The 17,695-nt window shown below is 33.9% G+C and overlaps 1 protein-coding gene across 1 annotated transcript in view; it reads left to right on the top strand.

Moving 5' to 3' along the window:
* Positions 1-17,695, top strand: part of OTOGL (otogelin like) — a 147,801-nt gene that overhangs the window by 74,808 nt on the left and 55,298 nt on the right. The window contains 7 exon segments of the mRNA XM_060164963.1: positions 2,792-2,941; positions 5,296-5,415; positions 8,034-8,150; positions 9,023-9,179; positions 9,851-9,877; positions 14,964-15,131; positions 16,884-17,162. Of these exon segments, the coding sequence (XP_060020946.1) occupies positions 2,792-2,941; positions 5,296-5,415; positions 8,034-8,150; positions 9,023-9,179; positions 9,851-9,877; positions 14,964-15,131; positions 16,884-17,162 (1,018 nt within the window).

Below are 17,695 nucleotides of genomic sequence, written 5' to 3'. Positions count from 1 at the left end.
TAGGCAGCAATCAAGATTTGAGCAAAACAGAGTTTGTACAAGTCGTGCTAACATCTTTTTGAAGTAATTACTGCAGTTTGGTGTAGCCATCATCTGGATATTCATTTATAGGTGAAGGTTCTCTCTAAGAGAAAGGATGTGTTAAAAAAAAGAAAAACTGAAAATAGTAAATGCTTTTATAAAGACTGTTTGACACATTTTTGAAGTGGTAATTGCAGTTCTGTGTAATGTTCATCTTCCAATTTTCACCTGAATGCAGGTGCTGATGAATCTCCTTCATATAAGTTGTGAAGTATAAAGTAAGATGAAGAAAAATCATGAAGATAGTTTGACCCTAACAAATCTCTGGCTAATATTTTTTCTTGAGCATCAAAATTGAAAATAAGTACCATTTGTTTTATGGCAGATGGATTGCTCATTCAGGGGAAGGAAAAAAACCTGTTACTTTTTTTCAATAAATGTACCACTCTAATTTTATCAAATATGTAGCATATAAACATTTTATGAGCTGAAGCTGTATTTTAAAAGTTTTAATTCTCTGCTTTTTATAACTTACTTTTCTAACATCACTAGAGTTTATTTAAAGTGCAATAATTCTCCCCTGAAGTGGAGGTCCAATTCATAATACCTCAACCTTATAAGGAGAAACGTCTTTACTTCCTAATCTGAAAAGTAAGGAGTACACCATCTCCTTTTGACCATTGTTCTCTTGTAGCAAACTGCCTTGTCTAATAAAAATGAAGGATTTAGCTCTACAGGCAAATAGAGAGGATGTGCTTTTACATCAGGATAACTAATACAAAACCAACCTGAAGAAGTCCAATAATCTTATCCAAAAATTTATTTTATGTTCCAGTGATATGTCAACCAGTCTGAGGGAAGTTTAATAGGAAAATACACGAAGAAGGTATTTCATGGATTGAAAAGGAGTTATAAGCTACAAACATTTCACTTACTTACTTTGATTATTGCTGTTCAGGCTGGAAGCTGAGAACTAAGAACAGGCCAGTGCAGGAAGGCGTTAAAAATATATGTTATCCTTGATCTAGAAGCTGCAGATACTGCCATGAACTTGACAAAGTGCATCCTTCTGAGAGCTAACGTTCATGTAGGGGGGAAGACAGATAATAATGCCAAAGACAAATCAGATAATAGAAAGGTCCTGAAAAGTGTAATCAAAATGGTAAAAATAGGTTCTATGGCAGAGGGTGATATGGGGGCCTGGCAGGCTACACATTTTATGGACCTAGTGAAAAATGAAAATGTAGAGCCCTTGATCAAACAGGGAAAATTTTTTTCCTTTGTTTTTTAGTCTTTCTTTACCTGCCATGGTGTTTTTTCTTTATTATTTAATGCCTTGCTCACTTAGACACAGGGTACTTCCAGGTTGAGTGCAGACCCTCACAGGTACTGAGGGCATTGCCCTATAACTCCAACTTGGCGCTTGGAAGTAGAAGGAAATGAGGTTAGGTAGAGTCCATTAACAATTCATACGGTCCTATACAATATACCGAGCGCTTATAAGTATGACCTTGATCTAGGAGCCTGAAAACTCCTTATGGATGTGACTGAGTTTATTTAATTTGCCCTATGAAATATTTATAAAACGGTACACTATAGTACAGTGTTTCCAAGCTATGCTTTTGTTCTTACTTGGGGGAGAAAAATAACCAAAGGAATTCATATCTCCTTCACAATTTTTATTTTGCTTCTGGTTAAATTTGTTTTATTTACTTTGATTTAACCATGTATTTTTAAAGTTTTTATGTGACTTAATTTCAATGTCAGATTCAGCATAATCTTTTATAGGGTATAGCCCTTGCCCATAAAGAACATTGCATATTCTCACTTTAGGTTAAAGGTACTCTAAATTTTCCCAGTGGGTTCCGTCTCTAGTTTCTCCCTATTATCCTTTCTAGCACACACATTATTTTCTTTTAATATACAAACATGGTCTGTCATTTTACTATTCAAAAGCCTTTATCGAGGACATTTTGCACATGGAATAACAGCCATTGATTGTGATGGGTAACTTGATGGCAAAGGGTCTCAGACTATGCTTGTCATGGAATCCATGCTGTAGCTCTCTGGTGCTCTCCTTAGTACTGAACAATCTTAAACTTCCTGCCCCTAAGCCTTTGTTCAAACTGATTCCCTTCTCTTGGGATGATTTCTTCCTCATTCTCTTTTCCAGCCCTTTATATCTTCTTATCATGGCTTCTTACATATCAGTATATATGTTCCACCTCTTGCAAAGGGCCTTCCTAAGTTCCTTTTATGGAAATTCATCTCCCTGTCCTCCTTAACACCTCTTTCTCTCTATAGACACACACACACACACACACACACACACACACACACACACACACACACTTTGTGCTTTTGTTTTTCAATTATTCAAGTAAAGTCATACATTTTTAGTACTCAATCATATTTATTCACCATCAGTATAAAATTTCTGGGTCAGCAGGTATATCCCCCTAATGTACTCTATGTCCACGCCTTGTTTGTGCTCTTCACTATAACTGAAATACCTTTTTCCTTTTGCTCATTTATCCATGTTGAGCCTATCTACCAGTGTGTATCTTGTTACCAATTTTATGATTTTCCTATTTTATGCACTTGTTCTGTCTTTCACTACAAAATTCAGGAAAGACAGGGCTAAGCAGAAACACTAGTACGTAGATAATTATTGATGGATATAATTAATGTTTACATTTTGGTGAGAAAACAAGAAATTCATTTTTTTCTTTATTATGCTTTTTCTTTTCTTTTTTTTTTTTTTTTTAAGAAACGATCAGGTTTTTTTCTGGAAAGTAAACCAACATACCAGCTTTGGAAGGCAGGGTACTACATAGTAGTATACTTTCCAGAGAAAGACATCACTATTCTTTGGGATAAAAAGACAACCATCCATATCAAAGTTGGACCACAGTGGAGGGTAAGTCAGCCTATTTGGTAGGTCAATCCAAATGAGATGCAAAAAATGAAATTACATTTACCTTTTGATGTTTTACAGAAATAAAATGATTGATGTTTTCCTTTAAGAAATAAGTTATATTTTCAGAATTACTAACTCAGACCCCAGAGAAGAACAACTTTACCAAGTGCTGTATACAGTTCTTTTTTACTTCAACCTTACAGTATCCAGTTTTTCAAAGTTACTTAGGTCAGGTTCTTTTTTTCCCATTCCCTGCAGCATGGTTATTTGATATGTTTGTAGTAGAGTTAGATTCATTTATTACAGTTTGCATTCCATCTTTTCCTCCATATTCTGGATATTTTTTTTAAGTTTACATACAGTAAAATTCTAAAAAAAATGTAAAATAATTTACTTTTGTGGTCTGCAGTTCTATGGATTTTAACAAATGCATGGAGTTGTGTATCCACCACCACAGTTCTAGATAGAACAGATCCATCAATTCCCAGATTTCTCACATGTTGCCTCTTTGTTGTCAACTCCTACTTCCAACCCCTCACCCTTGGCAACCATTGATCTATTTTCCATCTGCATAGTTTTGCCTTTTCTGGATACAGTAGAAATGAAATCATGCAATCTATAGCCTTTTGGGTCTGGCTTCTTTGACTTGGCAAAATACATTCAAGATTCATCCATATTGTTGAATGAATTAATTGTTTGTTCCTATACACTGCTAAGTGGTACTCTGTTGTATGGATGTATTAGTTTGTATTATCCATTAATGGTTGAAGATTCAATCTGGGTTGTTTACAATTTTTGTCAATTTATATTTTACATTGTTTTAACTATTGTTTACTGTTAAATATTGTACTAGATATTATTAAATATTTTTATTATTTTAGATATTTAAAATTTTATTAAACATTTAAAATTTATATGTTAGGGTTGTTTTTGAAACGTTGATATAGTTTTAAAAATCCACTTTATCTGAAATTGAAATTGAGACTCATGGATATAATCTGTGGCAAGTTAGGGAAAAATGGGGATAGTAATAACAAATTCTTATAAAACTAGAAAATATACATATTTTAAAATATTTTAAAATGTTATAAACTTAAGATATGATTGTATATTGAAGTCATTTTCTTTCAGCCCTAAGCAAAATAAAGCCCCCAAATCTATTCCTAGGTGTTTGCTGGCATCTTGCATTTCTTTGATGAAGATAAAGTAGTTTAGTCATTGCCATACTTCTTCAGCTATGTTTTCTGCCATTGTCTACCATGTATCCTCCCTTCCTTACTTTTTTGAAAACAAATTAACCATTTATTCTTCTACATCTTCCCTTACTTTTACTGCTGCCTTAAATTTTGGGGTGAGCAGTAGCAGAAGAGGCCACTGTCTTTGAATAGGTATTGCGGCTTCTGAGAGCAGAGGCACCATGGTAAGCAGTGGCCTTGGCAGTTGCAATCCCAAGGTTATTGTCAGCTTTGCTGGAGGCATGGGCAGCCAACTTTACCATTAACAAAGGGCTGCGTTCCATTCTTCAGTACATGAGGGGAGAGGTCAGTTTGTTTAATTTCAAAGCTTAAGGAGGATTTTCATTGATTTTGGAATCTCGTTCTTCCCTGTACTCTTAATCCACCTCCCTCCCCAAGAGAAAAGTTTTTCACATTATTTGAGAAAATGCAGTGGACATTGTTGATGTGGATAATCCATATGGCACTTGCAGTAACCACTGCATAACCCATAACAAACTTTATAAAAATTAGGTAAGATGTGGATTTCATTTATTGTGTCTCATGGTGGCATGGTATATGAATATAGAGTTAACGTTTTCTTTAAAAGTTATGCTTTGAGTGTTTTGGCTTTTCAAAGTACGACCTAAAGAAAGATAAATTATTTCTATGGTTTCAACATTTATAGTCTTAGAAAACCTTAAACATAATAGGAAGTGGATCTTTCATCATTAAAATGTAAATATGTAAATATACACAGAATATGTATATATATACACATATTTGTATATACACACTCAGACATATACTGTAATGTTTGTATATACTTGTACAAATACTGTAGTGTTTGTATTATACTTTTCCAAGTTACTTATATTATTAGTTATATCAATACTAATACAATGGTAAGTGTGAATAGATAAACTTTGGGGTATGGAAAAACATTTCTGAGAATCTAAAATAACTGTTAAATATAATTAAATAGACATGAAATTCCACCTTCTTGAAACATTTTTAAAATGATTATTGTGGAAATTCTTAAAATGTCTATTTTAAATCTCTTGAAAATTTCAGTGAATATTAGTTCTTAAATGTTAAAATGAATATAGAATATTTCATGATAATTTTCTTTTACTTTAGGGCAAATTATCAGGATTATGTGGAAACTTTGACAAATGTACTTCAAATGATATGACCACATCCAATAACTTAGAAGTGAGAAATGCCCAGGTATTTGGAGATAGTTGGGCATTAGGACAGGTAAGTGGAATATATGTATTTTAGAACTAAACAAATATTTTTTGTTGTATTTATCCACTAAAACATTTTATCCTTGCAGAAAAATTTATTTAGGTAATACTATTTTATGTAATATTTGTGCAGTAATTCATAGTTGACAAACTCCAACTACTTTCACATTTAATTTCTCATGTAATCCTGTGACAGTCTTATAATGTAAAGGTTGTTGACTCCATATTATAGATGAAGAAATTGAGACTCAGGAAGGTTAAATGACTTGTCTAATATTATATATCCAGAAAGCCGCAGGAGTGACTTTCGAATTCACATCTTCTAATCTCATGCTTTTCCTTTCACTGCAAAATTCTCTTTATTTGTATTTCTAATGATGTATCTTTTGTCAACTCAAGGTAATGAGTAAATGAAGGCAGTATTTCTTAACATTTGCTCTCCAGACATGGCTGGATGTGGGATGGGGAGGGGTAGGGAGTGGATTTGTGGCCAACTTACCTTTGGGAGCAGTTAGAATAAATTAAGTCAGGCATATTTCTTTTTTGAAGGATTTCTTGAGGCATTATATTCCTCTAAGGGAGAGATGTGTTTGAAGGGATTCCCGAACTTACTGACACAGAACTTACATTTTTGTGTATTAGTTATCAAGGAAATAGTTTTCTATGGGACACAATCTGAGAAATGCTGAACTCAGAAAACAGTCAAACTGGAAATTTGTTCTACTCTTTTCTTCTACTTTTTTTTTTAACCTATTTTTTTTCTAACTGAAAGTAGTGTCTGCAACTACAATTTCCTGGTTGGTTACTGTTTGGTTAGTTGCCTTACTATTTTGCCTAATTTACTAATATATCTAAATCTTTTTATAAAAATAAAAGGGGATTGGGGTTAAACATTCATCCAATTTAGTAAAATTTAAGCAGTATATTTCATAGTGGTCTACATTGGAAAGTATAAAGATTTTATTTTTTAAAATATAAAATGAATTAAGGAATATCTAATTTATAATAATACTTAAATATTTGGACTCATCAAAGAATTTTAGACTCATTAATACCTAATGGACAAAGCTGAAAATAAAAAAAAATTCATTCAGTAAGTTCTATTTAGCACTTAATGTTTTCCAGGATATATGAACACATAATATTATTAAAACATAGCCACTGCCCTTAGGAATTTAGAGTCTAGTTTAGCAGACGAGGTAGAAAAACTTAACAATGGAAATATGAGACAGGTGCTTGGATAGAGGTGTATACAGCATGGAGTTCGTGATGGTCAAAGGAAGGTTCCCCAAGAAGGTGCCATTGAGCTGACTCCTACAAGACTCATAAGAGCTATACAAGTGAAGATGATGGGAAAGAGTGCAGCAGCAAAGGAGGGAGCATCCCTTTAGAACGTGTCAGGAAGACTGGAGTGAGTATGGTGCCTAACAGGAATTTTAAGAAGTTCAATATGGCTGTGGTGGAAGGTTTGAAGTAGGGAATGGCTGGAATGCAAAATATGAAGCTGCAAAATATGTGTGCTAGGATCTAGACTCGAAAGCCCTAAATTAGTTAGGCTCTTATAATCCAGCTAAGAAATGTTAAATCAGTGAAGATTTAGAAAACTATCTAAGTCTGAGAGACATCTGAAACATCAGCATCTGTTGAAAGGACTGCATAAGGAAAGATGAATTTGGAGAATTCAGGAATGCCTCCCATCTTCCTGGCTTATTGCATAGACACTGGTGCTCTTCCAGGAGACAGGGCACAGAGGAAGGTGGGTGGTAGGGGACAGTGGGGACAGGACAATGGTGTAAGATAAGTACATTTTAGAATGTGTTGAGAGAGAAGTGACAGATATTTATGTGGAAATGTCCCAATTTTTGAGATCTCAGAAAAGAGATATGGGCTGGAAATATGGATTTGGTAGTTACTATCATATTCAGGTTGCTGAAGGCATAAGAAGTGTATAGAATGAAAAAAATAGAGATTTGAAGGTCAAGTCTTGCAGAGAAGGGAGGTGGAAGGAGGATGAAGAGTGGCAGCAAATGAACTAGGAGGAAACCCTAGTGGTGCCACTGGAAACACATGAGAGACATGTAAGAAGGGTAGAGTATGAAACAGAATCAAAGACAGCGAAAGGGCAAGTGAGATGAAGATGGAAAAGTTGCCTTTATTTTTAGTAACGATATCAATGATGGCCTTCTCCAGGCCAGTTTCAGGGAGGTGGATTAGAAGAGGCAGAGACCGAATTGTTTAGTATGTGGGAGGTGAGCCTGTAGACACTTGAGTGTATGCAACTCCTCAGAGGATGGCTTGTGACAGAAATGAAGGACGTGAAAATTAAAGGGAAGAGAATAATTTGCTTAGGCAATTTTTTTAGTCATGTAATGCTGCACTTGACAGTTTAAAAAAGATTTACCTTCACTCTCTAATATTTTCATGATTTTAATAGTAAATTTAATTGCTTTCAAAGATAATATATACTATTAACACTGAGCTGGCCGAGCACAGGTGCTTTAGGTAAAGTCTGTCCAGAAGAATGTGAATATATTAGGTATGATTGTGGTGGATGAAGTTAGATTAGGTTACTCTGGTTTCAGCTTCAGAAATCACCCCTTAAAAACATTCTTTTCTCTTTTTCCGCAGTGTGAAACCCCAACTGAATTATTTAAACCCTGTGAGGCACATCAAAACAAATTTCCTTATGCCAAGAAAGAATGCTCCATTTTGTACAGTGATGTTTTTGCTCCTTGTCGCAATGTGGTAAATGAATGCTTTACTAAACTTTCCAATTTAAACAAGTACTGCTGTATTTATAATATTGAGATGAACAGGACAAATAATTTAGCTACCCATTGGCTTTTCAGGTATACTACCTAACCCTTGTTAGGAAGACAAATTTGGGAGTTTGTTTTTCTGTGGCACTGACACATTTAGTTGATTTACATTCTTCCTGACTCCATCTTATTTAACAGCGTATATAATGCTTGTTAATGATCTATTTCAGTTTATGAAACACTTTTACATCCATCATCAAAGCCATAAATGACTGATCAAAGCCATAAATGCTTATTTTTCTTCAGATGACACTACCAAATGGGCATTCTTCTCCTTAACCCAAAGTATAGTTTAAAAGTATTATTAGTGACACATTTAAAATGGTTTTAGAAGCACATCCCAACATTGAATGTAATTTATTTAGAAATTTAACTTTTAAAATGTCTTTCCAACATAATAATTTTAGGTTCCAATAGAAGTTGTAAAAATAGTTTAAGATATTATTAAAAACTAAGCAAAAGTACATTTGTAAGTAGAACATTCTTTTAATGCCATGCGAATATGCCAATAAAGAAACAATGAGCTTCTACAGATATTAATCTGTTGTATTGCAGATGTTGAAGTTATATTTGTTAGTCCCGTTACCTGTGTTGCTAGTTCTTTGATCTTACATTTGCCTAATAAATTCCTTTGGATGAATAGAAGTTTGAGATATTGAGAACTCTCTAGGTGGCAGTGTTAAGCTGATAATAGCAAATTTTGAAAATCTACCAGTTAGTTTTCTTTTAGAAGGTTGAATTTTAATCAGTTGTAGTTAGTAGTTTTTGAAATTAATTTATCTTTCACTTCATTTTCAGATTGATGTTACTTCTTTTGCCAAAAATTGTCATGAAGACACGTGTAACTGTAACCTTGGTGGGGATTGTGAATGTTTATGCACAAGTGTAGCAGCGTATGCGTACAAGTGTTGTCAGGAAGGGGTTTCTGTTCACTGGAGATCATCTACTATTTGTTGTGAGTATCCTCTCAGGGCATCATCATTAGGTGGGAACCTTATGAAGAGATTCATATTGTCTTATCTTAGAAGCGATACCATGGACTCATGGAAATAGAATTTCTTTAAGATGAGTAAATTTTATATTCTTTTGACAATGCAGATAAATTGTAGTATAGCTAAAGGATTTATAAAAGAAACTTTGAAGTAAGTTTTTCTGTTCTGTGTTAGACTGTTATGACTGTAACATTTGAACTACAAATTATTTACATACCATTTTCAGAGATACTGTTTATGACTATTTCTCTTATGGCTATGAAATTCCACTGTTCTAATGATAAGAGACATAGTTTTAAAAACATCATTTTGAATTTGCGTTCAGATTTGACTCTAAACTTTTCATTTACTTGTGTAGATAGTAAGTCATCTGATGAACAGCTTATGATTTTAACACTTTCAGTGGACATCTATAAATTGGCAGATATATTTGCCTACCTATAAAATAATCTTAGGAAATTTAATGAATTATTACAGAGCACTCTTAAATAATCCTCTTTGCTCAGAGAAAACTCGCAAATAATGATGTCGTTCTGAGTTCTTTCACTTTGTCATTGATAAACCATATCTTGCATATATTCAGATAAGTGGTGAGATCCTTATTTAGTTTAAATTTCTTCTTTTTTCCTTTTAGCACTCGATTGTGACTATTACAATGAAGGTATGTGACATTTAAAGAATATCACTATAGTATTCTATTAAATATATCTTCAGATTCAAAATTCTTGAACAAGTTTGCTGGGAACAAGGTATGAAGAGTTCATAATTTGGCATACAGTTAACCCTTGAACAAGGAGGGGGCTAGGGGCGCCAACCCTCTGTGCAATTGAAAATCCATGTATGGCTGTGTAGAGAGGAAAAGATGATTTTCAGGAGAAGAAGATACAGTCTGAAGGTAGGAAGTTGGGAACGTATACATTTAGGGAATGGCAAGTGAGCCAGGAAGGATTAGAGACGTAAGAAGGAAACTGAGGTAGAGCTGAGTCCCCTGGGCTGAGTCACAGGACAGTTTCCAGGACTTTCTGAATGGAGATTTAGTGGTCTTCTAATAACGCACTACCTCTGCTGGGAACCAAAAGCTATAGTGTGGTTGTCATTAACTGCAGCTGAAGTCAGATCTGGATTAGAGTCCACTCTCTGTCACGTATGAACATTGTGAACCTGGTTAAGTCATTTAAGTTTAATTATTTTGTTTATTTCTATGTTTGTTGTGAGCTTAGATGAGACACTGTATGTCACCTATACTGCTGGAACAAAATAAAGCCTTATTAAATGGTGCTGTTATAACTAAAAAAAAAAAAAAAGAAAATCCATGTATGGTTTATAGTCACCCTGTGTTATCTGCAATTCTGCATCTTCAGATTCAACCAACCATGGATTGTGTACTACTGTAGTATTTACTCTTGAAACAAATCTGCGTATAAGTGGACTTGCACAGTTCAAACCCATGTTGTTTAAGTGCCAACTGTATGACTCAATGAAAGCCATTGCCTTCTAAAATGTATCTAAATTTCTAAGTATTCGTGCTAAAATTTATTCCCTTTAAAATAAAAGTGTTGTAACTAAGTTCTCAGCACCTAGGAGGCTCTCAGTAGTTTTTGAATAACATGAATGAATGAATGAGTAAAGCTAGCTAATTTTTTAGGTTAAAAGGATGAAAGATATATACCAAACGTATACCTTTTACCATTATGAATAAATATGGACATTATTCAAACTTTTATTATGTTGTGGAAATCAAAGAAACAAACTATAATATAGGAATTTATTTAGCCATCATTTTAGGCAAAATAATTATTTATATCTTATCAGAATGAGAACTTACTGATTTAGTAATAATGAAAATCTAGTCTCCCAAGCATTCAGATTTGCAATGGGAAGTCTAAGAGGAGGTGCTGCCTAAAACTAAGGCATAGATGTAAGAGACAGAGAATTATATCCTCATTGAAAATGCCAGACATTAGCAGAATTGAAGCCTGCTTTTTGTCAAACCTATTTAATGAGGAAGGCGTAGCCACTTAAACCTAATTCAGACAAATAAAATGATCCAGGGAAGTGTCCACTTTGACGGTAACTGGACAAAAACCCATGATGAGTAGGTTAGAGTAACAGTTATAGGAAAGCTGATCTATTAAAGAAAAAAACCAAACAACCAATGCAAAGTATTTTCCATGACTTATTGAGCCAGGAAGAAATCTGTCAGCTGTAAAAGTACAAAGAAAGCCAGAAAATTTTAGTAAAATAGAGATGATGAATTAAAAAGAAAATGGACATTTTAGTCTTTGGTTGTTTCTGTTATATCTTTGGAAGTTTGAAGAGGAAAAAAATCCCACATTTAAAAAATTCTGTGTTTGTTAAAGAAAATCTAAACTAAACATATTTCCCGCACCACATCCACTCCACATCAATCCTTTGGATTCCATGCTTAAGATGAGACTGATTGCCTAATATTAAGTACCTAATAATAAAAATGGCTTTTGTTGTGTTAACTATACCTATATCATATAATTTAAGCTTCAAAATATGCCTGAAAGACATAACATTATTATTATCATTATTAACACTTACAAAGGAGGAAATTGAGGCATAGGTGAATTAAATAACTTGGTCAAAGTCGTTTAGCCAAAATGTGGTAAATGGATTTATAAACAATCTAAGTTCAGAACCCACAAGCTTGATCTCCATGCTACACTGCCTAGTTATGGTTAGCACATCCTAGTCTAGGAATGATCACCGCACGTCGTTATCATATGCTGTACACAACGTACACAGACAGCAAGTTGAGAAAACGCTCCAATAACTTCCTCGCTTAAGAATTCCTTCCTCACACAGTTCTGCTGTGAAAATCTCCATCTGTGCCTTTGTACTTTCTGGCGTTCCTTCAGCAGGCCCTTGGAAACAGAAGCAGAATTTTCTATGAATATTGAATTTCTGCCTCTTACTGCTTGGTACATTTTGCTTTTTGTCAATAAGTCTGCTGCACTTCTACTGATGGTTTTTTTTCCTAATGTGTTACAAGATTCTTCAAACCAGTTCTTCTAGTTTCATTTGTAATACTGTATTGGTAGTATTCAGAGGGTGAACACGGGGCGTTCGGCCTTCATGAGACCCACGAGAGACAGAGATTCTGTTTCCTATGATCAAAGTAATAGGGAACAGAGTCAACCTGCCAAGGAGAGGAAGAGTTGTGAAAGTAACGTGATCAAGGTAGATAATTGAACGGGAATAAAGAATTGTGGAAGTTGTTGATTGTAATAAAAAGAAAAAAGTTTTAAATGAGCATTCTTCATTTGTTTCATCTCAAATAATTTCACAACTATTGTAAACTTACCTAGTCTTCTTTGGACGTTCATAGCTGGCATTTTTCTCTGGACACTATGTTATTAAAATACTTAAATTATTCAAAGCAAATGCAGAGATAAATGATTGTGATTCTGTAGGAGGAAAAAAATTTTTAAAGTAGGAAAATTCAGAGGTTACTACTGAGATAAGTTCAATAATCCTTCACACAATGACTGTTTCTAGTATCTTCATTTTTATGGCATTTGCTAAAAATATAAATGTTCTATTGCTGTAGGGAGTTAAGACTTCAAGATCCTGCTAAAAATTGTTGTGCAAGTTTTAAGTTCAGAGTGATTTTATTAGATCAGATATTCTTAATACTGTGCTTAAATAATAACTACAGGAAATGATTGCTTTTAGTAGACAGTGAAATTATAATTCTCCCTGCAGAAAATTAATGATAAAGTCAGTGACTTTTGTCCCTCAATTGCTAGTGAAAATGCAGGAAAACAATTCAGACACAAGATATCCATCGACTGGGAATCAATTCAGGAGCTTTCGATTTTTATACAAATGGATTTCTCAGATGACAGTTGTCTCTTCAGGTTGCTGTAGGAAGGTACTTGTGCAGTAGGGGAGAGAATATTTTGTTTAGTGGTCTATCTCCTTTCTCCTGTTCTTCTCTTGGACATCTGTGAGGGTGCTTGAAGCCCACAAGCTGTAGTTGTATATGTCGTCTTCATTTTGAATTGAATCTCATGATTTACATGTTTATATACCTATTTGTACATTATTTACATATTCACACAAATCTAAATTGGTGTATATTTTCATCTTGGAAGTTTATGTTGCTCTTGTCTTCCCTAGAAAATGAGCTAATAGGTGGTGGAGACTAATGATATAGTTTTCTTGGGTGTTGTAGACTTTGGCTCATAGAGAAACTGTGCAGGGTATATATTTGTAACAGTGGTGAGGAGTCCATTGCTGCCAGGCTCATAGCGAAATTCTTCCTGCATCTGCTCAGTTCCATCTTGGTGTGGGGGGCAGAGGTTTTCAAAGCTCCATGTGCACTCAGGGTGTCTGAGTCCCTCCTAAATCTCCTTCCCCATGGCTTAGAGGTGACCCTAGCTGCTCAGTGGTGAAGTGTCTCAGCTGATGACTCAGTGGATGGGACAGCACTTGAAGATTCATCCTATAATCCCTACCTTCTCCTGTTCCTCATGATGGAAATTTTGGTTCTTGCTCTCCTTCCTGTTTGGGAGACTTTGTAACCCTCTAATCCAATTATCTTCTCCCCTTCTCTTAGGCTTCGTTTTCATCCTGAAAGGGGAAAAACCCAGGTTGTGGGTTTCTTTGAATTTTTTTCCATCCATCTTAAGAGTAGTCTGGGAAAGGAAAACTGTCCTTGAGATAAAAATTGGAGAAAAGAGGAAAAGTGAAATTTACTGAGAGCAACCAGATTGTTCTTTTCTGAAACCACCTATTGCACCTATATTAGCATTTTACATAACTACAACGTAAATATCTACATATATCTGTAAAAGTACACAGCTGATAATTATGTAATTTAGATAATTCAGAAGAAACCTCAAAGTTTTATAGTACCTCACTTATTTTAAAACATTAAACGTCATAGAGATTGGGTTGAAGGTAAACTGACGTTATCATAAAACTTAACGCATCAGTTTATTTTTAATATCAGTGAATTTTAAAATTAATTTATATAGTTTTCTTTATAAGATGAAGTTTGTAGGAATACTACTTTGACTGAGTTTCAGGTTTGGTTCTACACTAAGTAGTTTTTTTTAACTATAGTATATATTTTTCACTTTATATGAAACCATTGAAGTGTATGGAAAGGACAGCATAAGTAACATGACATTTGGCTTCTCTGTTCAGCATCATCTTATTTTCTTCTTTATAGACATACCTCACTGATGAAATTCAGTAATCCCCCAAATAGTAAAATATTGTATATCATGTCTGTGAATTCTGTGTTAATGTAATGCAACCTATTAAGGAGAGATGATTTTTAGAAGACTATCAAAATACCTTACCATTGATAGAACTAAGCTTAAGTTTATTGAGAGTAGATTAGAGTCTTGGAATATTAGAGTGAAAGGTTACCTAGACAAACATCTTCAAATAGGTGAGAAAATTTGAGGTCTAGAAAGCTTAAGTCAACCTTTTATCCATCACCACTAGGTATACATGTACATATACATATACACATACGCAGTCATGTATATATATATTCTAAACTGCATATTCTAAATATGTATATATTCCAAATCAATATAATATATTCTTTTTGAAAAGAGTTGTTATTTTGTTACTGATGAATGTTTAAATGCTCAATAATTTTCGGAGTATTTTTTGGTATTAGAATTTATTCCATTGAAATGGCAGCTTGAAATGTAAAAATCCTATGCCAACTTATAATTCTCTCATTTGCATTTAACTAGGGCTTGGAGAAGGACCATATATGCTGGCAAGTTATGGGCAGACTGGCCTTATTCTGGGGATCAATATGACCAGTAGAAACATTTTCTCTCTGCCAAGAAGTAGTATTCATGGCAATTTATTTTTTACTTTTATGATCACTCCAGGCCTTTTCAAAGATAAGGCATCGTGTAAGTATAATTTCCAACTGAAAGTAAGAATTTAGTTTTCCATTGACCTTTTTTCATTTATTCATGCAGTAAATATTAATTGGGGAATCTAATATGTTTATGACATTTTTCTAGGTGCTCTAAAGGATTTGAAATAACATAAGACACTGGTGTATGAACTAGCTCTCTCTTTTGTATATAAAATCATTTCTTTGTTTATCTGTTGGCATATATAGATGCAATTAGAATTGCAATTGTTTGGTTGAGTTTTTGGTCCCAAATAAAGCACAGCTTCAGTTTTCATAGCATTAATCACAGAACTTAATTTGAAATTTTTGAAAAATAGTCTTCTGATAATTAACATGTGAAAGGTTTTAATGCCAGATTAAAATTAAAGAAAAAAAGTTGTGATTTAATATCAAGCAAGTTAAGTTAAGACCATAAATCAAAGTCTAGATAGTCATTGAGACGGTCTGTTTTTCTTACGTGGCCTTGTCTGTCGTGGTACCTGGCCCCACACTTACTGGTTTGCCCCTGTACATCTATACTGGTCGTATCCACTTGGCACTTGTTCTGCCTGGTGGTTAGTGTCCCCTTCTGATCCATGATGTTCAGGCTACATTGTTACTATTCTTACCCTGCTTAGAACCATGCATGTTGTGTTCTATAAACTTAGGAAATATTTATTGAATGAATGAATCCGACTTAAGTTTCACTTAATTCAGAGAAATCTCCTGATTTTCCAGTTAAAATAAATTGCTCCATTCTTGTAAAAAGAGCTCCTTTAATTCTTTTTAATCTGTGAAAACACCTATCACAGTCTAAAGTTCTAATTTATATATTAGTTATATATTTTTTCTCTTATAAAAATATCTTTTATTTTTCTTCGCATCTTCCAGTGCTCAGCAGAGGGGTTTGTAAGTTTTAGGACACAATAAATGCCTTTGGAATCGTTTATTGGATTTGAGAGAGCTCTTCATTGTATGATGTACAAAAATTAATTTTTTTAATAGAAAAATCCTAGTACATTTAAATTAAGGAATTAAGACCTAAAGAAATTAAGGTTTAAGAAATTAAATCTAAAATCTCAATGAAGAAACTTATGCCATGGGTTTTATAAATATAAGGGAAACTTTTAAAGTGCATAACAAAAAAGCATGGCACTTCTCAAATGCTTTGTAGTTGTTCGTTAGCTTTCTCATCATCTCTGGGGAAATAGACAATAATGTTGAGCAAATAGTCTTTTCTTAATGCAGTAAAATCACTTGCAAGAACATTTGCTTATTAAGAATCCAGTGATATTGAAATGCAGCACCATGTTTAAATTGATCTGTTTCTCTATTCTCGTTTTCTTTTCTATCATCCAATTTAGCCATTTGTAGATTTTGTACATTTGAAAATGTTAAAGCTTGCAAGTACAAATGTGTGTCCAATTAACTGTTCAACTATTTGCATGGAATTGTACATTCTGGGGTCCTAAGTTGATACTTCTTTTTTTCGCCCAAAGACATGATCAATTATTTAAAAATTGGAACTTATCAAAGACTGATTATTTTTGGAGCTGTCACTTTATGCATTGCATTAAAATACTATTTTTTCCTTTAGAGATCTTATAAATCATTTCTGAAATCTTTGAGATTGGCATTAACTATGTATGACAATTGTGCAGTTCTGTTTTTGTCAGCTTTATAAATGAATTTAATGATGCCAGTGCTGATGATCTGCCTTCTCCAGAGAACCCAGGGAGTTGTCAAACACTGCTCTGTTTTACAGCATTGGCACTTGTTTCCTTGGAATCTGCTGAAAGGCCAAACTACTTTCTCTATGTCCATGATGATGACACTCTTATTCTGAAACTGTGGGAGGTGAATTCAGCCTTTCGTCGGAGAGCCACATTTTTTCACCATCAGGACCTCTGGATTCCTGGTTACAGTGCTTTTGAGTTATGCAGCAAGAAAGGCTTTTTCATCATATTGACAGATTCTAGTGCCAAAGCATCAAAATATGATGATTCTGAAGAATTTAAACATTTAAGTAGCTTCAGCATAGAAGGTATGTTTCCTGAGATCTTCAAATACAGATTAAGTAGGTAACTTAAATAATGACAGAATATTTATTAGGTTTTAATTTAAAAATCATTTTTAATTAGTTGCATGACCTTTTGTGACCTTAGTAAGTTTCTTAACCTCTCTGCCTCTCAGTTTATGCATCTGTAAAATGGGAGAAATAATAATACCTACTTCATAGGGTTATAGTATCCCATAAGTTAATGTGGTAAATTGTTTAGAATAGCCTTAAATGATGTTATTTTTATGATTGCCTCAATGATTACTTTCAGTGCTCTCTGGGCTTTGGAAACAGAACTTACCCATGTCTCCTTGTTGTCTAGTTTTGTATCTACCTTTTCCTTCATTAGAAGGCAACTTCTCATATAGTTTGATTCTTAATGATAAAGACAATGTGTTTATCTCTGTTCTTTGAATACTATGGAGTCTGGTTCCACTGACCTCTAGAAGATTTTTCTGGTTCAGCAGAATCCTGGTCTTATTTCTAGAGATCCTTGCTGTTCTATAGCTATTGAATTT

This window comes from Lagenorhynchus albirostris, chromosome 11 (genome assembly GCF_949774975.1).
Source record: "Lagenorhynchus albirostris chromosome 11, mLagAlb1.1, whole genome shotgun sequence".
Taxonomy (NCBI): domain Eukaryota; kingdom Metazoa; phylum Chordata; class Mammalia; order Artiodactyla; family Delphinidae; genus Lagenorhynchus; species Lagenorhynchus albirostris.
This window is presented reverse-complemented; position numbering and strand designations above follow the sequence as displayed.